Source organism: Branchiostoma belcheri, unplaced genomic scaffold, assembly GCF_001625305.1.
Source record: "Branchiostoma belcheri isolate BF01 breed outbred unplaced genomic scaffold, Haploidv18h27 scaffold111, whole genome shotgun sequence".
Lineage (NCBI taxonomy): Eukaryota > Metazoa > Chordata > Leptocardii > Amphioxiformes > Branchiostomatidae > Branchiostoma > Branchiostoma belcheri.
Genome location: NW_017802503.1, coordinates 854,868 through 878,980, shown reverse-complemented (window position 1 = coordinate 878,980; position 24,113 = coordinate 854,868). Strand labels below are relative to the sequence as shown.

General features: G+C 44.7%; 2 protein-coding genes and 1 pseudogene across 2 annotated transcripts; 2 read left to right on the top strand and 1 right to left on the bottom strand.

Moving 5' to 3' along the window:
- Positions 1-567: 567 nt before the first annotated feature.
- On the bottom strand, positions 568-2,054 carry LOC109487583 (annotated as a pseudogene).
- Positions 2,055-4,686: 2,632 nt separating this feature from the next.
- Positions 4,687-11,071, top strand: LOC109488057 (metalloreductase STEAP3-like). The gene is made up of 5 exons (XM_019792210.1): positions 4,687-4,983; positions 7,030-7,176; positions 7,968-8,096; positions 8,591-8,860; positions 9,662-11,071. The coding sequence occupies exons 1-5, from the start codon at positions 4,756-4,758 to the stop codon at positions 10,361-10,363; spliced, it is 1,476 nt and encodes a 491-aa protein (XP_019647769.1). The 5' UTR covers positions 4,687-4,755; the 3' UTR covers positions 10,364-11,071.
- Positions 11,072-12,704: 1,633 nt separating this feature from the next.
- LOC109487572 (laccase-1-like) lies at positions 12,705-24,113 on the top strand. Its single transcript, XM_019791583.1, has 15 exons — positions 12,705-13,132; positions 14,738-14,844; positions 15,153-15,298; positions 15,786-15,888; positions 16,091-16,194; positions 16,600-16,709; positions 17,202-17,376; positions 18,111-18,243; positions 19,163-19,293; positions 19,769-19,973; positions 20,443-20,578; positions 20,982-21,138; positions 21,476-21,606; positions 22,893-23,099; positions 24,097-24,113. The coding sequence occupies exons 1-15, from the start codon at positions 12,856-12,858 to the stop codon at positions 24,111-24,113; spliced, it is 2,139 nt and encodes a 712-aa protein (XP_019647142.1). The 5' UTR covers positions 12,705-12,855.

Sequence of the window (24,113 nt, the reverse complement as noted above, 5' to 3'; positions counted from 1 at the left end):
AAGATATCTTTTAAAATAAATCAGTCTGGGGACTCTTTGTCAAATCTCATATCCCATCAACTTTAATGTTTCACAAATACATGTTACATCAATTTCTTCAGATGCAGCGCTTGTATATACAACTTGATTTAGAGTGTACTCATAATGTATTGCGCTTGGCATGGGTTCTAAGACTAATATTTACACTTCTCGGTATCTATTTTTTCTTCCAGCACAGCACAGTGGATGTACATGACAAGCCAAGCTTCATTGTTAGAATAATTATGGTAAAATCATGATATTCAAAAGGTACTTGCCATTGTTACTCTGAAGGTGTACATCTAATATTTTGCTTTCACACAAAGTTTGTGTTTGTGAAAAGGTTCTGAATCAGGTTTCATACAGTTCAGTCTATTTCCACAATTGTTGGCAGGACTCTCGCTGTGTCTCTGGAAGGTTTATAGGGTTCTGGCGTCCTGCGGTAGGTATGGATTTGATAGTGACGGTTTTTCACGACAGACTGTTCATCTGGAGCCAGACGTGGTGTGTTCTGTCCCTCTCCATATGCAGGACCTTCCTGACGGTTTCCTATGGCAGACTGTTGATCTGGAGCCAGACGCGGTGTGTTCTGTCCCTCTCCATAAGCAGGACCTTCCTGGCGGATTCCCACCGCAGACTGTTGATCTGGAGCCAGACGCGGTGTGTTCTGTCCCTCTCCATAAGCAGGACCTTCCTGGCGGATTCCCACCGCAGACTGTTCATCTGGAGCCAGACGCGGTGTGTTTTGTCCCTCTTTATATGGAAGACCTTCCTGACGGTTTCCTACCGCAGACTGTTCATCTGGAGCCAGACGCGGTGTGTCTTGTCCCTGTCCGTGTGCAGGGCCTACCTGTAGAGTTTGGACGTCTCCTGTCCCAGCCTGGTCTTCCTGTGGGTCCGCGCGGTTCTCCCGTATCACCCTGACAAGTGTCTGATGGACGCCCGTCAGTTTTTGCCAGATTGCACTTCTCAGGTCCGGCGTGCGGATGAGTGTTGCTACGGGGTTAATGAGTGAGTTCAGACATATCCCTGCAAACACTCCGTTCCTGGGGCATATATCCGGGAGAACCCTGCAGACTGCAAAGGACAGGAGGGGCAACAGCCAGCAGACGAATGCCACCACTACATGGATCATCACAGTCCTAGCCTTGTACACCCTTTCCTCATATTTTCTTTGAGCCTGCTCTTGTGCCGCGTTTTGCCCAGGTCCTGGTGCCTGGGGTCCCCCTGCAGCTGCCTGTTCAAGCCTTCTCTTTTCTCGTTTTCTGATTGCTACATACACGCTGATGTTTGTGAACAGCATGACTATGCACAACAGGAGCAGTATGGATGCACAAGCGACGACAAATGCCAGGGGGTACCATGAAATGCAGAACCCGGTTGCGAGGGTCTTCATTTGGACACAATTCCAGCCCATACTTGGCGAGAAGGCAAGCAAGGTGCAAACAATCCATGAAACAGTTAAAGCTACACCTGCGCGGAGTTTGGCACTGTCAGCGTGGATGTGGAAGAATATAGGATGCATTACGGCAACGTAGGCGTTAAAAGACAGTAGGGCTACAGCTGATGCTGATGTCATCTGACTAAATATGATTAAATTGACATAAGTCAACCTAAAATCATACATTACATCGTGTCCGATATGGCCGACTGTGCGGTACAGAAGTCCGATGCCTGCGAACACATCTGTGATGGCCAGATTTGCCAGGTAGATGTAGACGGGTCTTTGGAGTTCTCTTGTTCCAATGATTCCAAGGAGCACGGCAAAATTACCTATGAGGATGAGAAGTCCCATCAGCCAGAAGACAACATCAGTCTCTGTTCCCAACCTCACAAGGTCCTCGTACATGGAGCAGGCTTCGTGGACTTGTTCAAGGGACACGTTGTTCTGTAAATGCCACTTGTAGCAGGACACTAAGTTTCTAAACTCGACAGCAGATGTCTCTGTCGGCATCCACGGGTCGGAGCTGTTATTGAACATGGTGAAGCTAATTCTGGTCTGCTACAGTCTGAGACATGGGGTAGGGAGGTTCCCAAGCTGTGGATGACTCTGCTGTAGATTGTGAACGGAGCCGGCTCTGTTGTACCATATGCTGACCTACCGAGACTCTCAGACAAAATCAGGACAAAAAGATTGAGGGGTAGAGAGGAGATGATGGCCAAGCTTGTACTCTGGACCACCAAGCACGGGAGGAGAAAGCCCGGCAGACCGGCTGCAACCTGCATAGACTGCCTCAGCAGAAACACCGACCTGGAGGTGGACTACTTGAGCCAAGCGATGGAAGATAGAGACTGTTGGACTGCCGTTTAGACTTGAGGCCAGGCACACCGGGACTCAGCATAAGTCAAGTAAGTCAAGTCCGCTGCACCGGTACATGTAGCTTGTTTGGCTCGACCAGACGGCTAGCGCGTTGATTCAGCTCTACCAGGGCGCGACGGGTTTGATTCTGCGGGACACATCACGACTGCGCTGGCTCACGTAGGCTGTTGCCACGGGCAACACATGTACAGCATGTTGACGTGTTGTGAAAGGTGGTGAAAATATTCACTGGTTCTATTAAACATAATGGGAGTGTAACCATTGGTAACACTGCAAACGTAATTGCTTGAGCTGTAGGATATGTAATTATGCAGAGGTTTGAAGACTGTGGACATACCCAGGACTGATGGCTTGACATCCCATCAAAGGGACTATTTTCCGGTGTTAATCGCTTTATTAAATTCATCTTAGGGTCTTTATATCTTTATCCTTGGGTTTGCAGATGAGCTTCCTTTGATGGCATAGTTTGTAAATGCTTTGAAAGTTTGGTTCGATTTGATTGGTCCGTACTGTTGCCATGCCAACATAACGTTTTTTTAAATCTTTCTTTATTTGAGTTTTTTAAATAGATGAACAAAATAGCATGGCAAATTTACAACAGATACATTGTAGTACGCAAAAACAACAAAAACAAACCCAGGAACAGAAACGCTGTCAGACCGCTTGCCAACCTGACGTTTGCTAAACCAATACACCAGCTATTATGTGATATATGAAACATTTTCATCTTTCATAAGAAATATTCGTTCATTGCAGTCCTTGTTGGCAGGGACATGGTTGGAATCTGATCATGATGGTAAGTGATATTAAAAATTGCACTTTGTAGACATCACCATCGACAAAACATCTAATAGAACCACCTTTGTGTATACGGCATCATTGTCACTGAGAATTTTTCTTCGTACACAACAAAATAAATTAAGGAGGAATGTACCTACCCACGTTAATCTCCAAGCAGATCATATGCTAGCAAGACAGTATCCACAGAGGAGTGTCCATTAGCCTTCTGTGGCCGTACAAACTCCTATGGCTAATGCCTAGGTCACATTTCCAAACCGGGGCCCGGCCGGGCTGTTTGTATGAACGAAAAACTAACAAGTCATATCAAGGATATACAGTAATAGTGTCCATGATTATCATCGAAAACGTTTCTGTGTTTCCTTGTCTTTTATATCGTACTTTTCGTTCCATAAGACTGCCCGGCCGGGCCCCGGTTTGGAAATGTGACCTCAGCATTATAGATACTGTCTTGCCACCGAAAGGGATCTGCTTGGAGATTAGCTCACGTTTCGTTGGGTCGCCCTTCACCTTTCTCACGAAGGTACTGACTGGTTTTACCTGCAACACGACGGGAGGTACCGGGTTATCTAGAAAGGCAGCGGGTCTTGGGCAGTCATACTTGGGCCAGAGAATGGGCTAACATTTTAGTCCAATAATCAGGTTTTAGTAGCTTGGTTGGTCGGTAGCGACTGTGGGAGCGGACGTAAACTAACCAGGATGGTACCCAGTCGTCCCGCAATCTCCCACAATCTTCTCAAAATGGGCTGGGGAACGTTCTAACTTTGTCGACCTAGTGTAGCCTGTATGTCAGACCCATAGCACACTGGACCCAAAGTATCTCAATGTGCACTGAGATATTTGGGGTCCAATGTGCTATAGGTCTGGCACCCAGGCTACCTTTTTGGTATTTTTCTGTAGTGGGGGTCCAGAGTTGGACGTGCGGGCCGGAGTGTTGACGGTGCCGCCTTGGTAACTTGTTGCTAGATCATCTATTACACTTTGTCACACTGCGCTGAAATCTGCACAGTCATAGAATCAACTCTCCCCTGACCTTTGTCGCTCTGTATTAACTCTGTGGCAAATTTTTCACAGTTCGAAGGTTCTCGCACCTGCCAGCCTTTTTCTGAAAAAAAAAATAATTAAACATGAACTCTTCATACTTTAGCACGGTATTCAAGGGTGTGTGGTAGTCTCCACCATACCTACAACGCCGGTTCAAAAACAGTAACAATTAGTCAATTAGGGACAATAATTGACCAGGGGACTTTGGCCACCGTAGAGTTGATTTTTCCTAGGGTGAAAGTGGTGGGCTCACTCTCTTGGCCAGTCAATCCCTATTTTTGCCGAATTCGACCATCCTAACCACTTTAAGAAGGCTTAATGGAGGCTATGCATGTGGCATCACCGGTTCCCCGATGAAAAATCATGTTTTCCTTTTTGTAGAGTTGTTTCTTTATGTATTTCAACCCCCTTCCATTTGCATCACATTTTTGGGTCTTCAGTGACGTTATCCATATAGCCAGGCTTGTGAGGCCAGTGGGTTACATCATCACGGTCTAGTAACGACGACGTTACACAACTGTCTGATAACAACCAGGCGTTAGACGTGTGTTACACAAACTTTATATACAAACGAAATGGATACAAAAGTGGAGCAAAACGGAGGGTCTATACCCATGGAGCCAAAACGTGATTTTAAATCCGGGCAAGACGAAGGGAAGACGTCGGAGGCCTCGAAAGTTCCTGTGGCGATTCTCGGCAGCGGAGACTACAGCCGGTCTCTGGCGGGCCGACTCGTGCGATCGGGCTTTGCCGTGGTTGTGGGGAGCCGGGATCCAGACCGCAACCGGCGCCTCTTTCCTCAGGTGAGACTTAAACCTCCATAGCATGCTAAAACTGGGGGGGGGGGCTTTGGGAGCTTTTATGTGCTATATTCTGATTGCATATAGACAACATAGCCGGCCTGGTTGAATTACCACACCCGTTAGAATAACAGAAAACAGCTGAAGACCACCAAACCCCCAGGTCTATAAGCCTGCTACGGAGGCTAGATGAGACTGGCGTTGCATGATTGGCTTTTCTGATTTGATGAATATTTCTAATGCAATAGAATCATGGCATTCGGATGGCAGAATATTGCAGAATATTTATAATACAGAATGTTGCAGTATTGCTGTAAGAGAGAAGAGATGTGTACGTAGCACAGCAATGTTACACTTGCATCCTTGTACCTCAGTTATCTAACTTAGTGCATTTGGCCCATGTCGGGCTTGAATATGCAATGAAGTTCATTGTCATAGTATAACCATGGTATTAGAATCAAGCGTAGTCACACTCGTCGATGTCCGATCGCAAACTGTGGGCATATTTGTGAGATAGTCGTGCACGTTTCGAACAGATTACGGCTGTATCATTACCGAAAAGTCAAATCTACGACAGCAAAATCGCACGAAGGCCTGCGACGAATTTGGTCGGGCTCTTACATTGCTAACAGTGTTGTCATCAATTTTCTATTTTTCTTTGTTGAAAACAAATGTTGAAGTTTGTTGTAAACCTATAGAATAACAGTAGCAGTATTGTCAGTGCTGTGTTTTGTTTTGTTTCTAGCTAACAAAGATAAGGTAGCAAATAGAGCAAAGACTACCCAATGCTACGTATACGATATGTGTATGCGTGGAGATACATCTGTGTTATTGCCGGTTTCCTACATTTTGGACACTCTGCCTTTCATAACCCGGTTACTCCCATTGTACACACACTTTCATCTCGTTCAAACAGTTCTCCTTTATAAATCACTTGTTGATAACATTGTAACACAGCAACATGGCGGCCACTCAGGTATTTTGGCCCTACCCCTCAAAAACATGTCTACGGGCTTTGGAATGTTTGACAACTTGTCAGGCAGTTCTGTTAGCCTTTGAACACTCCGCAGATCACTATAGTATATTAAAAACAATACGTAATCAGTAACAAACAACATACCAAAGGCTTCCCAAGGAAACTGCTATGGAGACTACTTTAACAAACGTTTGAAGCGTTATCAAAGGGAGAATCCCAATACCATTAGTGATTACTAGTATCCAAAGGGCGGTTATACCGGCTATACCGATACAGATACAGGTTAGATGTTCAAGGGTTAGGTGTAACACGTCGTTCGTTGTGATGTTGCCAGATGCCGCCGCGCCGCGTGCCTGCTAAGCTGGTGTGTTACGCCGAATGGCGGTTATACTGGCTATACCGATAAAGATACAGATTTGATATCTATTTATTAGTTTGGCTATGATAAGATATGATAACTTTAATGGCTTTCATGTGATAACAGACTTAAGTGCAATGCTTTCTTCCACAATATCATGTTAATTTGTAATGAATGAGAAGAGAAGATAGACGGTCCAAGCAGAAGTCAAGACTGGCCACTGTTTCTGGATAATGCGACTTTGAGCTTGTATGTGTGGCATCTTGTTGAGCTCTCGGTTGACGTGAATTCGAAGAAAGTTTCCAGCGGGTTTCTTTCGAGCCCCCTTTAGGTGTTTTATTTTCTTCATTGGCAAGATAGATATACATCATACAAACAACATCAAAATTGAAACATTATTTACATACAAGTTTGGTGGTTCTAGCGCAAGCCGTTCGGGCGCTATCCGACATCAAAGTTGGCGCGGGCACTTTTAGCGCCCCCCCCCTCCCCAGTCTAGATATGGTTAACGCATAGATTTGCATTTAGCTGGATTATGTCACCGCGAAGTCTTCTAAGTTTTACTGTGTTTCCCCTACAGGGTGCAGAAGTGACGACCCGTCGGGCGGCCCTGTCCGGAGCCCGGTTGGTGTTCGTAGCCGTCCATCGGGAGATAGTCAATATAAAACGGTGGCTTCTGGTTGGTAACGCCATCTGGCATATGTTTCCCCTGCAGGGTGCAGAAGTGACGACCCGTCAGGCGGCCCTGTCCGGAGCCCGGTTGGTGTTCGTAGCCGTCCACCGGGAGAACTACCCCGACCTGCAGCAGGACAGGGACGCGCTGGCCGGCAAGATACTCATCGACGTCAGCAACAACACCAAGGTTCGTCACCATCTGTATTTATACAGAAAGAGTTTCTTCATTCCCCTAAGGCCACACCGACTTAATTTTATGGATGACATCCTCTGAAGACCCCCAAACTAGTGCGCGCGGGCGAATAAAAGAAAATTCCGGCCAAAAATGAAAATGCTACTATAGCACAGAAGTGCAAAGTTGGTATTGTGAATTTGCGGCAGTACAAGCCGGCACATGGCTTTTTGCGGAATTTATGAATCGGCACTGTACGTATATACTGAGTTCTTGAGTCGTGGAGCTTTGGTAGCCTGGGTGCCCAGATCTGCATTGTCGCTAACTACCAACTACCATGGACTACCCAGTCCTAGAGCCAGGCCAGAGCCTCGCCCTCGGTGTTCGTGATCTTTTTTTTTAGAACAGGCGAAAATCAATGCGCGCGCTGATGTCATCCATAGAATTAAGTCGGTGTGGCCTAATAGAAAACTTCGGAAATATTACATTACATCACAAAACACATTGACGTCGTCTCGTCCTATCGGTTACTTATGTCTGGTAATTATATGATGCTATTTTCCTCTACATAGTTGATTGTATATAATTTTCTCAATAGAAAAGATGGAGTAATGCTCAACGTAACACTCAAAATTGGTTGTTTCTACAAAACCTGTGTAAACATGTAGATCCAACAGCCTGTAGTTTAGTGGAAGATAGGAGTCCCTGTTTCAAATCTTGATTGGCCATCCTGTTGAGCGCAACTATGTGAAACAGGCATAACAACGTTCCTTGAATCTGACTGTATCTAACACATTTGTATACAGCTGAAGAAGGATGGCGAGTCTAACGCGGAGTACCTCGCGCGGCTCCTGCCGGGTTCCACTGTGGTGAAGGGCTTCAACGTCGTCTCCGCCTGGTCTCTGGAGTCGGGCCTGTTCGGAGGATCAAAGGAGGTAATAAAGAAACCGTTCTTAATTCGTATTCTTAATTCGTATGTAATCGGAATATAGCCAATTCATCGGCAATTGTCCCAAGAGTTAGTCAAACTTGCCTAAGCTTCTGACTTAGGGAGAAGTGCTGCTGAAGTGAGTGATAATTCAGTGAAGTGTCCCTTTTCGCTTTACACTGAGCAAACCGTTAAAAAGTAGTCAGTGTATGTGAACTTCGATCCCAGTAGCCTGGAATCTTAATTGTCTTGTTGTGTTCTATTCGGCTTCCGAAAGTCCGCAACGAAAAAGACTGGGGGCCGTCTTGTTGGGTGGGACCCCAGTCTTGTTACTGAAATATGTAATTTGTAATTTTATTGACGACCCAATATATAGTTTTATAGACTGTCCTATGTATCATGGCTGTACACTTAGTCTAGTACTGGAGCTAGGTGTTATTGTAAGAAATATGTAGACGACCCACTATATAGTTTTAAAGACGACCTTATATATCATTCCAGGTTTTCATCAGTAGCGATGACGCCGAGGCCCGGAGGACCGTCATGCAACTCGCGCAGGACATGCGGTTCGCAGCGGTGGATTATGGGAGCCTGCGGGCGGCTCGCGAGATCGAGGCTATGCCCTTGAGGCTGCTGCCGTCCTGGCACCTGGCGCTCAAGATGGTCCTGTGCGTGCTGACGTTCTACGTCCTGTGGAACGTCTATCGCGGCGTGGTGTTCTACGCAGTCAAGTCCGGGGACAACTACGCGGCGCACATCCCGATACACCAGGTATACCCCATACATTCTCCCTCTCTCACTATCTCTTTCCTCCCTCTCTTCTTCTTCTCTCTCTCTCTATCTCTCTCTCTCTCTGGTCATGTGGAACGTCTACCGCGGCGTGGTGTTCTACGCAGTAAAGTCCGGGGACAACTACGCAGCGCACATCCCGATACACCAGGTACACCCGATACATTCGTCCTCTCTCACTATCTCTTTCCTCCCTCTCTCCCTCTCTTCTTCTCTCTCTCTCTCTCTCTCTCTCTCTCTCTCTCTCTCTCCCCATCTCTCTCGCTCCAGACTCTCCCCGTCTCTAGTCGTAGTCTTTCCTCGGCGTGCTGACGTTCTACGTCTTGTGGAACGTCTATTGCGGCGTGCTGTTCTACGCAGTCACGTCAGGAGACAACTATGCGGCACACATCCCGATACACCAGGTAGAGAGATGGCTAGATAGAGGGGGAGAGAGGGAGAGAGGGAGAGAGAGAGAGGGGCGGAGGAGAGGGAGGGAAGGGAGAGGGGAGAGAGAGAAAGAGAGAGAGGAAGAGGGAAGAGCGAGGGAGAGAGAGGGATAAAGAGAGAAAGGGAGCGAGGGACAGAAAGGAAGAGAGAGAGAGCGAAGAGAGAGAGAGAGAAAGAGAGTTTACAGTTGTCTCAAATAAGCAGCTATGTCAATTTAGATAGCTGAATTGAGTGTAGCATAACATAACATCAATCAGTTATACCTTACAACTGTAAAATTATCTCATAAACTTGTTGTATAAAAGCTGTATATACTTATAAAATCCTTCTTAACATTGAACTTTGTTTTAACAGGTGAACAGAGCGCTAGGCGACACGGCCATCACCACCCTATGCCTGGTCTACACGCCAGGAGTTCTGGCCAGCTTTGCTCAACTCTACAACGGCACCAAGTACAAGCGTTTCCCGAACTGGCTCGACAAGTGGATGCGTGCGCGCAAGCAGCTCGGCCTTCTGTGCCTCTTCATCGCTTCCATCCACGCCTGTCTCAGCGTCCTGGAGTGGAGCCCAGCTTACGGCTACGACCGCCTCTTCGAGAAGACCACCGTGAACGCCAACGGGGATGTCGTGTACGGGATGATGCGATGGAGCGGGGAGACTTTCCTCCTGTTCGGCACGCTGGCGCTCTTCCTCATGGCGGTGCTCGGCGTGGCGTCCATCCCCTCCGTCGGTAGCAGCATGAACTGGCGAGAGTTCAACTTCGTGCAGTCCAAGCTCGGCTGGACGGTTTTTCTCTTCGCCGTCACGCACTGCTCGGTCTACGTCGCGGAGATGTTCATAGAGTCGTACCTGTTCACCAGCTACACCCCGCCGGCTTTCTACATCGACCTGACCCTCTGTGCGGTTCTCCTGCTGCTGAAGATTGTGACTCTGCTGCCGTGCGTCAGTTCTCGCGTGGACAGGATCAGACGAGGCTGGGAGAGGAAAGCGCCCAAAGCCGGGAAGACCAACGCTGCGTACAGCAAGGAGGATCCGGAAATGACGTCGTACCTGTAGCGTAGTTTTCTTTCATAACGAAGCCTTTTTTCATAAAAGAATGTAACATTGAGTACACATTACTTATTGTCATTGTCATTATTAAGCAGTGAAATGAAACACGAGCCAAGGGTCCGTAGGACACAATCCAACTTGACACTAAATGGAACACACGTTCTGTTCAAATTACGTCAGATTGAACATAATTCGGTTGTAAAGAAGGTTGACGCTCTGTGCGGTTCTGCTGCTGCTGAAGATTCTTACGCTGCTGCCGTGTGTCCGTTCTCGCGTGGACAGGATCAGGCGAGGCTGGGAGAGGCACGTGCCGAAGACCGGGAAGAGCAACGGTGCCTACAAGGAGGATCCCGAAATGACGTCGTACCTGTAGCGTAGTTTCCTTTCATAACGAAACCTTTTTTTTTGTCATAAAAGAATGTAACATTGAGTACGCATTAGTTATTAAGCATCTTAAACCTAGCGAAATGAAACACGAGCCAGCTGGGGTCCGTAGGACACAATCCAACTTGACTCTAAATGGAACACGCGTTCTTTTCAAATTACGTCAGACCTAACATAATTCGGTTCTAAAGAAAGTTATTCCTCTGTGCGGTTCTGCTGCTGCTGAAGATTGTTGCCCTCCTGCCTTGCGTCAGTTCTCGCGTGGACAGGATCAGGCGAGGCTGGGAACGGAAGGGAACCAAAGCCCGGGGTTCCGGCGCCGCCACCAATGCTGCGTACAAGGAGGATCCCGAAATGACGTCGTACCTGTAGCGTAGTTTCCTTTCATAACGAATTACTAGAAGCTTTTTTCATAGAACAATGTAACATTGACTTAAACCTAGTTAGTCAAGGGTGAACCTAGTTAGCCAGGGGTCCGTAGGACACAATCCAACTAAGTCGACTCTAAATGGAACACACGTTCTGTTCAAATTACGTCAGACCTAACATAATTCGGTTGTTAAGACGGTTGTCCCTGTGCGCGATGTTGCTATGCTCCTGCCGTGCGTCAGTTCTCGCGTGGACAGGATCAGACGGGGATGGGAGAGGAACGCGTCAAAAGCCGGGAAGACCAACGTTGCGTACAAGAAGGATCCGGAAATGACGTGGTACCTGTAGTTTCCTTTCATAGTGAACTAGAACCTTTTTTTTTCATTAAACAATATACGTCAAAGTAGACATTAGTCATTAGAAATTTTACATTTTATCTACCTAGCTAGTTCACTAAAATGCCACCCAAAGACGTGTAAACTAAACGAAGTAGATGTGTGTGTGTGTTAATATAATACCCGAAATGGAACACGCGTTATGTTCTAATTACGTTGGTACCGGCGACGCGTAGAACACTGCGTACAAAGAGGATCCGGAAGTGACGTTGTACCTGTAGTGTAGTTTCCTTTCATAGCGAACTAGAACTATACCTTTTTTTCATAAAACAATGTATGGCATAAAAATAGACAATAGTTATTAAACATGTTAAAATTTTATATACTTGTTATAGTATTAATGCTCAAAGACGTAAGCGGACTCGTTACTTTCTCGTATACCCTCAGACAGTGGCAGATATTTGTAGGGCAGTACTAAGTGTTGCTATAGCTAGATTCGTTAGAGTATAACTTTTCTTTCGTTACGTTTAAGGGGGGAAATATTTTTGGGTGGATTTGTTGTAAAATTTTGTCTGGACAGTACGTGGCTGCTTGTTTGTTTGTTTGTTTGTTTGTTGACAGCAAGTGGGTGGGCGAGGATTGGCAGGTAGATTTATAGTTGGCCAAAAAATGGCCAGTAAACAAGGAAACTGTCAACAGAATATACGTCACAGGTATATCACAATTGTTGGCGGACCATTGTTGACACTATAGTGTGCACGTAAGGCCATGTTGATTTGATAATATGGATGACATCCGCGCGCGCATGAATTTTCGGCCGTTTCCAAAAAAAAAAAAAGTTTTCAACCATACTGTAAATCGTGCAAAACAGTTGCTAAATGAGCAAAAATATACCATAAGTTACGAGGAAAACATTTAGAAACGATACCAATGTCGTAGAATGCCAAAATCAAAGGAAAAAAGACAAAAATGTAAAGAAATGAATTAGAAGAGTAGATTATTCGCCATAACATATTCTGTGCCATGTGTTCAACCTTCATGACCACGTAGATTTCATAGTGAAAGCAACTTTTTTTTTTTTTGCAAAACTTTTTTTTTTATTCGCACGCGCGCATCAGTTTTGGGGTTCCCAGAGGATGTCATCCATATAATCAAATCAACATGGCCTAAACTAGTAATACATAATGTAAACGTTACATTTCGTGATTCGCCCTACATAGCCACAGTTCAAATTCCATCTTTTGCCTTATCTCGTGCTGGTCGATTCTGATCAACACTGTTTACTAGTCTCTCATTAAGACCATAAAGTCTCTCATTAAGACCATAAATTAAGACCATAAAGACCACTTGTTGAACTTGTAACGGTTGGGTGGTTTTTCATGACTCGCCAGAATTCTGCAAACCTACAGGATGTCGATGTTTCTGAAGTGCGTTACAGTTTTCTGTCTGATGTTGTACCTGGGAGAGGCGGTCCCTTTCGTCAATTACGTCCAACCTCCCCCCAACAATAAGACGGTGTACGAGTTCTACTGGGACGTTGGGCACTGGGAGACCATGTTCTATTACGACGAGAAGAACAAGGCGGGAACCCCGGTCAGGCTGACGGGGTTGGGCCAGTTCGAGAGAAGGGACACCGACCGCGACGATCCGGAAAACTGCAACAACACTATCCCTATGACTCCAGAAGGTGTTTCCTTCTGTTTGTTCATGTGTGCGTGTGTATTTCTCTGTATGTTTGTACGTGCGAGAGGGAGGGAGAGAGAGAGAGTGTGTGTGTGTGTGTGGTGTGTGTGTGTGTGTGTGTGTGTGTGTGTGTGTGTGTGTGTGTGTGTGTGTGTGTGTGTGCGTGTATGTGTGTGCGTCTCTGCATGCGTGTGTCTGCATGTACGTTTTTATATGTGTAGTATATCACAGGGGGTGTTTAGACTTAATGCGTCACTTCACCTGGGTTCATAAACAAACGTCCGTGCCAGGTGTGCATTCCATGGATCGCAGACTGTATTAACAGCCTGGCAGTAAACTTGTCATGGGTTCATCATATGACATGTGCCTCGTGTTGTAAATACTAAACAAACAAAGTATATTGTCTATACCGACAGACACATGCTATGTGCGAATCGTGCAGGAAGCCCATGGATAGCTTTGAATCGGCATCAATCGGCTTTGAGTGGTTACCTTGCAAAACAACCTGTCAATAATATTCTTATTAACAACAGGAATAATCTGTCAGTAGCGAGAAATTCTAATCAACAGGCACAGCTCTAAGTATTTTAAACACTAGGTCGCATGTAACAGTTAGTATGATATTTAAAAAAAAATAAATTGGACCCGTCGGCAGGCAACATGTACGCGCGTTCCCGCCAAAAGTCCGTTATATCAGGCCTAGGTGATTTCTAAGAAGGCCAGAGCGCGGAGTCACGTGACTCAGGTAAACATTATTGTAACGCTCTTTGCCCATTTCGATCAGTATGACGTCATTGAAGCGCAGCATCAAACTATCGATTAATGACCTTCAGTCGACTTTGTTGATCGCAAAGGTCGCTGGCGTTATTTGAAATCTCCATATAGTCGGGGTTTTTTTCTTCGCCTGGAAATCTACTGCTGCATTGGACGGGGTTCTGAGAGTGCAGTGACCGAGATAAAATGAGGCGTGTAGTTGCAGAAAATGTTTGTCTGGCGAACTATCACGTTTCCTACTGTGCCATGTTGACAGGGAAAGCATATAAATGGTAACCTCCACCATTCACGTCGATATATTGACTTTCCCGGGTTACATTTACCATGTACCGTAATCTTGTTTTTCGTTTATTTTGCGGTGTAATAAAACGTTGATTTGGAGGCGTTGTCTATTGGTGCCTTGACGATGACCTCGTACTTTCGTCGGGTCAAAGGATGACTGATAACAAGTCCACTCATAGAGAACACCAAATTCAATAGGCTTTCTATTGGAAAACATTTTGTTTTTACTCACTTTCTTTGTCTTCTTCATCTTCTTCTTCTCCAAACACGTAAGGTCAATGACCTGAACCAGATGTCTGTTACCATGGTAACCGGTGCTGTAGCAACGTCCTGTGATGTTGAGTTACATTCTGTAGCAGAACAGAGTTAAAGAGTCTGCTCACCATACATACAACAAATATTTTTTTCTTAGTAAGAATAAACGGTACAGAAGTTCTATAGGTGAATGTCTGTAAAGTGACAAACTTTTAAAAGCTCATGGAGTGCATGTTTACTTTTAACACGTTCTAGCAAAAGTAGGTTTCTTATCCACCTGTTTTATGTTACCTTGCAGAGGTAATGAACGGCAGCGTGGTGGTAGCAGACGGGTCTCATACACGAGTTGCGCTGGTCAACAAGGCTTTGCCAGGGCCATCCATAGTCGTCTGGAAAAATAAGCAGGTATATTCAGAACCTTTTTGTACAGTGGAGATTTCAGCGGTGACAATGTAGAGGGAGGGGGGTTCTAACGCTGGCCAAAGTTCTTTTTTTTTTTTTTGTAGACGTTATAGATGCTAAGGTCCCGGGGTACAACATACGTCATTAAAATGGTGACAGAGGTATTACATATCTAGCTGATATCTACCTTAATGTCTACAATAATGATTCTAAGTTCCATGTATCGAGACAAACATTATATTATTTCATAAAGGCGATACAATATACAAGTATATGGAACATGGCTTACATCGTTTGTCCTCTTCCGTAAGGTGGCGGTCCACGTGACCAACAGCCTGATACAGGAGGGCATCACCATCCACTGGCACGGTATGACCCAACAAAACACCCACTGGATGGACGGGGTGGGCAGCGTGTCGCACTGCCCTATCAACCCGGGAGAGAGCTTCACTTACAGGTAATCGAGCTGATATATATCAACTCGTAGCTAATGGTAAACCTGTGGACAAGTAGGCCCACAGTGATTTAGTCATTAACAAAGGGTTAATGCCCGCCCCGTGGTGTATATGGTGAGATAATCCCTGGTCAGGTGCGATAACCACCGAATAACCCATCGAGTCCGCTTCGCTCCATGTGCTACGCTCACTCGGTGGTTTATTCGGTGGTTATCGCACCTGACCAGGGATTATCTCACCATATACACCGAGGATAAGGCGTGGCATTGCCGTTATTATACTATTTTAGTAATAAAGTATTATTTTGCCCCCCCTCCTTCACATTGTGAAAATCCAAATAAACAAATTCATCTTTTCCTCTGCACTTGTGCAGCTGCCCGAATCCAAAACTTTTAAAGAATATATGACTCTCAAAATGTTGTCTACAAATGCTCGTGGTTTTACATAACGCGATCTCTTTAAACAGCAGCTTGTCGTTTCTCTGTGCAGGTTTTACGCCTCTGAAGGCGGGACCCACTGGTGGCACGCCCACTCCGGAACTTTCCGGACTGATGGACTGTACGGAGCGCTCATCGTACTGGAGGAGGAGGAGGTACGGTGTAGGATTAGAATTTAAACAGTTATTACCACCGGGAACTTTCGCGTGCGTGTGTGTGTGTGTGTGTGTGTGTGTGTGTGTGTGTGTGTGTGTGTGTGTGTGTGTGTGTGTGTGTGTGTGTCTGTGTGTGTGTGTGTGTGTGTGTGTGTGTGTGTGTGTGTAATTTTGGGCTTCTTTTCCAACTCCAATTCCACAGCCAGACCTGCCGGTGTTTTCCAATGACTTCCTTGTCTTGGTTCAAGACTGGGAGAGGGAGGATTCCCTAGACACGTATCTGAGGGTGGAATGGGAAGCATCGAGGTATAATCGTTTCGACTTTTCACGCATAGAATTTCACATCATACGCATATAACTCATCAATATGTTTATGCCTTAGGGGCACTAGCCTTTAATTCAATCATTTCGATCTTCACGGAATCGGATCACGAGCTCAACATTACAATGGCAAGAAATAAATCATACGAGAAAACAATTCTTACAGGTCTTTTCAGTGTTCAAACTACTTACATACTTAGGTAATTACTTAGAGAATGTTAAGAGCTTGATAAACTTAAATACAAGTATATACAGTAGTTACTATGTTAAGTAATTGTATCTACGTCCGTCTATGAAAAGTTGTAGACGCTCCTGTGTCTTTAAAGAATCTATTTTAGATTGCTATTTTAGCTTTACAGGTCTTCATTCCTGATGTCTCGTTCTTGCCAGGTTCTCTTTCGGGTACGACAACTACACCCACTGCTACTACAACAAACGGCAGGCTGACGGGACGGAGATCGGGCCGGTGCCGTTTGTGTCGGGGCTCATCAACGGCAAAGGTAACCGTTATTAGTTCAAACTAACTACTTCCGGGTACAGGAGTATCGTTTTGGGTGGCTGAGTTGTAGATTTATGCATGTGTTTAGACAGAGTAGGTTGATAGGACAGGCGGTCCAAGGGACAGATTCACTATTAGCTTGATAACTTGATACCTTGAAAGTAGCTTGATAACACGTGGGTGGGGAGATTGGCAGGTAAAAACAGGAGGTCAAATGTCAGTCACCGGAAATGGTGGGTGCGTTTAACTTGAAGGCCACGAAACCCCAAAATATATACTTCCCTCTTGTCTGAAATCTTTTTGAGACTTTCTTGTTTTTCGTCAGTGTTTAAACCAGTAAAAGCTATTTCAAAGAATAACAATTCCTTGCAGTAACCTGATCGTTTTTATGAACACTGATAGTCATCATCGACAACGATGGACAACCAAGGAGCATCAGAAGGACAAGGATCTTAAGAAATCGGTGAAGCTTTGCTTATCTATCTGTCTATAGGCCGTAGATTTGATGACTTCGGAGAGGCTGAGAATACAGACGTGCCCCTGGAGGTGTTTGAGGTGAGTCAAGGCGACAACTACCGGTTCCGGGTGATCAGTGCAGCGATGATCTACGCGTACCGGGTCTCCATCGACCAGCACGAGCTCACCATGATCGCTACAGACGGCAACAGGTCAGGGCGTACAACCGCTGGCAAATGCAACTTAAAACTTTTCTATTCATTATCTCTGGGTACGGAAGTGAATGAATGAATGAATGAATGAATGAATGAATGAATGAATGAATGAATGAATGAATGAATGAATGAATGAATGAATGAATGAATGAATGAATGAATGAATGAATGAATGAATGAATGAATGAATGAATGAATGAATATCGTCTTGCGACATTGTTCCCAGCCCATATGGGCTATAAGGCATCAATACAGAACTCACGTGGTTGAACCATAAGTAGTAATATAAATCCAAGTCAAGCCAAGGAAGTATTGTTTTGGGTGGCTGAGCTGTGGGTTTGTGTTGGTCTGTTTGTTTGTTAGTTTGTTTGTTTGTTAATTTGTTTGTTTGTTAATTTGTTTGTTTGTTTGTTTGTTTGTTTGGACAGAGTAGGTTGGCAGCACGTGTGTGTGTGTGTGTGTGTGTGTGTGTGTGTCTGTGTCTGTGTGTGTGTGTGTGTGTGTGTGTGTGTGTGTGTGTGTGTGTGTGTGTGTGTGCGTGTGTGTGTGTGTGTGTGTGCGTGCGTGTTGGTGAGTGGTGGTAGTTGAATGACAGTAGGTCAAAGATCTCAGAATCTGGCCGGGGCCAGCAAGAATTAGGGGTCCACATGGGGGGATTCAGGAAGCCGAGGAATACATACGTCATGGATGTCTGAAATATCCGATCTCTTGTTTTTCTCGCATAAATAAAGAATTTCCAGACAGCCTGCTGAGTCGTTTATCATCAACACGGGTGAGAGGTACGACTTCTACATCACCGCAAACCAGCCGGTCCGCAACTACTGGATCCGCGCTGAAACACTGGAGACGACCGACATCTACGGGGTAGGGTCGATCGCTTTTGTCTCTTTGTGGTGGCATCGTAGCCTCTATACCAGGCTTCGGGGATGAGTAGAAAATAGATAACTTGCCAGGAAAGTAGGTTCGCTAGAGAGTACACTGCGGCAAAATGGCATCGAATATACATTAACGTCTTATTAAATACGAATATCCTGTAGAGCGAAGTGTTAATTGTAGAAATACATATTTCTATTCCTAATTACAAAGCTACTGCATCTATAGATTTCGAGTGGCGTACCACAGCGCCTTGAAGCTGTTACTCTCTGTAAGCAGAAGCACTAGCAACAGCCAGTTATTTGCCAACCTCGGAATCGACACTTTTGACGCTAGACGAAGGGAACAATTGTATTCTTTTGTCACTCGGCTACTTCATAGTGACAATACGATCATCTCTACGCTAGTTCACTCTGCCGGCTACTACCTCAGCACATTCTGGAGGCATTACATTAACCTAGTTTTTAAGTAGTTTATTTTCTTTAGGTATAGCTAGATTATCGAGGTATTATTTATTGTGTTTGTTACCACGCCTCCATTTATTTTTGTCTGTCTGTTCGCAATGTGATATGGGCCAGGGGCCTGAATTAAAGAATAAATAAATAAATATACGTAGCTCAAAATTCAAACAGCGTCCGGCGTAAATATGAAATATAGGTAATTATGCGAAAAAAAAGAAAAGATAATTTTCGCGTGGCACTCAAGTGTTTCGGAGGGTTCTGTTTTATGTGAAGTTTTAAGGTTCAACGTTTAGTGGTATATCATATCCCTGCTCCAAGGATTTTAGGAAATCAGGCCGAATGGATTTTTGAAATGTCCAAGCACGCGTATAGTAGTTGACATTCAGTACGCACGTCTGTCATTATTATCTTTTGGTGATTTTTAGAATTATCCAAATTAATGTTCCCAGAAACCAGTGCGTCCCCATTCGGCGATGGCCATCCTGCGCTACGAAGGTGCTGACAAAAACCAAGACCCAACCACTTCCAGGAGGACCTGTACTGACACCAATACTTGCACTGTGGTGAACTGCCCGTTCCAGTACGTCCATTTTTTTCATAAAACTTAAAAAGTACCCTGTGCTGTTTGTTTTAGAGTAGCAAAATGTAACAGTTATGGTGAATACGTTGGTTACAATGTGGTAGCCTGTTCCCATCCAGTCATTGGTTGACTTGTGAGTTTGATTGTTTCATCTCATCCAAGTAGCGATTATTGCCTCGAGGATGGGAGGTGATTTTGACAATTGATTGACCCAGTTTAGACCCAGCACGAGGCGGAACGTGTGGTATGGGGAGAAATTCAGGAAGTGTGTAATACACGATTAAATGGCGACGTTTTACATGTGAATTCTGATGTTTTCATCATGTAAAACACCTTCGATTCGCTTTATATATATATAGAGAGAGATAGATAGATAGATAGATAGATAGATAGATAGATAGATAGATAGATAGATAGATAGATAGATAGATAGATAGATGTGGAATAAATGCCCTTCATCCGTATGTTTGAACAGGAACTACATATCCTCGACGTTTACCCAGTGTGTCAACGTGAACCAGCTCAGATCTATGCAGCCTAACACAAGTGTGCCAGAGTTCGAGCTGGGAAAGTGGGAGGAACACTTCATCAACTTTCACTTCGCCGGCAACGATCTGGATGGAGCCCAGAGATCCTCCGTGAACGGGCATCGGTTCATTCCTCCCAGCGCTCCTCCAGCGGTACGTTTTCTTTATGGCGTTGTCGGTATAGACGATTAGCCTCTACCAGGCTTTGGGGGGTGGCCTGAAAGAGTAGAGATTGTCCAAATAGAGAGATAACATTGCTGGGGAGTTGGTTCGCTAGAGAGTACAGTTTGCCGCACCCTTGGCATGTTATCTCTTTATTTTTCTTTCCAGCCGCCTCCAGAAGCCTGGTAGAGACTAATAGATGCGGACCTCTTGTAAAGGTGCTTCGCTCACTCGGCGGTTTTATTCGGTGGTTATAACACCTGATTATGAGCAACATATAAGAAGGCTTTGTCACACCATATACACCTCGAAGGGGGTCATTAACCCATAATTAACCTATTCTGGAGACGTTATGGGTGTGAAACCAATATGTAACTGAAGGCTGGTGATTGGTCCACACGGCCTGGCTATAGTATGTGATAATCATGTGCAATATTTACTTGTTGTTGATTGGCTGCAGGTTGACCGCAAAGGTCTGGGTATGACCCCATGCCTGAAAAGCGAGTGCAGCGATGAGAAGTTCTGTGAATGTACTTATCATATCAACATCACCCATGGCAACGTCGTACAACTGGTTCTCTACAATATGGGGACGGGTGAGTTACACCTTACCGTACACATTTAGCCTAAAACTAACTAGGAAGCTGATCTGCAAGGCAAATGCATAATGTTTATACCTTCGCATATGGTCTGGTTCTGCTCTGTTAATTTTTACTCAAACACATTCATATACATGGTCAGACAGGAGTCCTGCTATAAAATTGCATCATGGTGTAACCCAACACTAGTTACTATGGTAACAGACACGCCATTGGTTCAGGTAATTGAGGTCAGTGTTTGGAGAAGAAGAAACTGAGCAAAAACATGTTGATAAAGGGTGAACTGTATAACACGTCACAGAGTTCAAAAGTAAGGCAAGTATGACATTGAAACAGTGCTAAGTCCCAAAGGAAACACCTCTTCCTCATCAAAGAGAAATTGTTTGTTTTTAACTCGTAGGAGGCGGTATCAACGGCACTGCCCATCCCGTGCACATCCACGGTCACCACTTCTACGTGTTGGACATGGGCTTCCCGGAGTACAATAAGACCACGGGCAGGTTTCTCAACCAAAGCACAGACATCGACTGTGCGGACAATCAGACTTGCAACGGCAGGTTGTACCTTGTTCCTCTCATTTGTGTAGTATTTCGGTTGTATTAGTACTTAGTAGTGTATTGATCTTAAGTCTTGTAATGTTCTTTTGTCGGAAATGGATTACTTTTGCTTTCCATTGATTTGTGTAGATGCTTGATTTGTGCAGAAACTTCGTTTCCGGTAATTTATTTTATAATAATCATACTAGTTTCATGACTGTGCTGAGTTTACAACAGGAGGGCTTTCTATAAGCCTGGTAGGCATCATCTCTATTCCTGCAGGATGTTTTTTATATATCTATTTACTTATTTGTGTACATTTTGTGCCAATGAATGACTGAAAATGAACGAACGGCAGGAAATGGACGAACCCCTCCTGGCAGAACGGCGGAAAGCCCGGGTTGAACACCGAGAACCCTCCCCTGAAGGACACCGTGATCGTGCCGGTGGGAGGGTACGTGGTGCTGCGCTTCCGGGCAGACAATCCAGGTAATCTTTGCAGTAATCTCTCTGTCTCTCTCTCTCGCTATATATATATACGTGCCACATATGCTAATACTAGTATTGTAATGTAATCTCTTCACACACACACGCACACACACACGCACACACCGTCGCGCGCACACACACACACACACACACACACACACACACACACACACACACACACACACACACACACACACACACACACACACACACACACACACACACACACCGCACACACATACACACACATACACACACACACACACACACACATACATACACACAAACACACACACACACACACACACACACACATACATACACACAAACACACACACACATACATACACACAAACACACACACACACACACACACACACACCGCACACACACACACACACACACACACACACACACACACACACATACACACACACACACACACACACACACACACACACACACACACAAACACACACACACACACACACACACACACCGCACACACATACACACACATACATACACACACACACACACACACACACACACACACACACACACACACACAAACACACACACACACACACACACACACACATACATACACACAAACACACACACACACACATACACACACACACACACACACACACACACACCGCACACACATACACACACATACATACACACACACACACACACATACATACACACAAACACACACACACACACACACACACACACATACATACACACAAACACACACACACACACACACACACACACCGCACACACATACACACACATACATACACACACACACACACACATACATACACACAAACACACACACACACACAAACACACACACACATACATACACACAAACACACACACACACACTTTTCCTGCGTCTAGCATCGAAAGTATCGGTCGAGATCTCTAGAGGTGTACATTGAACTAGCACTACAACCTCGAGGAGAAAACGAAAGCAATAATTATTGTATGCAACACGACACTTAGCTAGTACACTCGCATGAACAGAGTTCCATAACTGGACTCCAAACAACTGAGAACAGTAGGTCATGAACAAAGTCTTTTTCACAACGGGAGAACAATGATAGAATTTACGATTTATACAATTAGTGTGTTAGGCGTCTAATTTCAACTCGAACACAGTCGTTGTCACTTAACTTCGCATTTAAATGAATGCCAAGATAGACAAAGGAATTTCAACTCAACTTTATAAGCCAAAAGTTTCTTCCATGTTCCTTACTATACAGGCTGGTGGTTCGTGCACTGTCATATCGAGATCCATCAGCTGGAGGGGATGGCCATGATGCTCCGGGAGGGGACGGAGGACCAGATGAACCCCCCACCCCCGGGATTCCCCACCTGTGGGGGCTTCGACTGGACCGCCGAGGAGTTCGAGAAGGCACAGGCTGGCTTGGACAATGTGCCTGGCAACTCAGGATCCAGTATTTGGACACGTAAGTGGTCATTCTTAAAGCTCGTTTTGTCCAGTTTACTAGTATTAAATGTGTAAGAGCTTTTTATTTTTGTTTTAGATAAAGGGTTCTAGCTGATACGTGGTAAAATTCAACACGTCTTCAAGGTTGCTTTTAATACTTGTAGCAATGCATCGTTTGTCAGTAGATACCTGGCATCACTATCTCCTGCGCTCGTGCACAACATTGATAAATGAATCAACCATGAATATTAGCACAATCGAAGACGAAATACATTTTTTTGCTACTAGAGTAGAAGTAATTCAATTCTTCCCATGTTTTTCAGGGGAATTCTATGCAGTCTTCGTCGGGATTATCATTGTGTCTATTGCCTTTCTTGTTTCTCTTGCATGTGCGTGTTATTACTGGCTTCGTGATAAGAAAAGAGGTCCATATGAACGTATGGATGATACTGTTTCAACTTAACAATATGCTTTTGACAATATCATCTTCGTGACACCGACTAACTCAACTCAACCGAACAAGACTAAAAGCAAAATTACGTGTAAAGAGAGGGAATGGAGAGGGGGGAGATCTAGAGCAAGGGATAAATCTGAATATGTGCCTTTTCTCGCAATTGTTCAATAGTGATTATCTGACAGCTGGCGACAAAAAAAGTTGCAAAAACTTGAAATATATTCAAAAATGAAAACGGACTTTTCATATTGAAAACTGTCTCTTCAGTCCAAAATAAATCTTTTGTAGCTAGCTAATACAAACTGAAAAAAAGTTCAACTCAATAATAAACCAGCAAGCCAGTCTTTGTCCTACGTGCAACGAAAGTGTTGAAGATGAGTAGTATTTCTTGATGACAAGTCCTACTTGTAACGAAGAATGATTTACATCAATGGAAATGTAAGACTGGTAACATTACCCAAGACAGGTACAGAGACGTTTAATGTTATATCCTGACAAAATTTCTGTATATCTAAGGCAATACATATGTAGGCCATAATTCTTGTAATATTGCATGTCACAGAATCGACGTACGTGTGA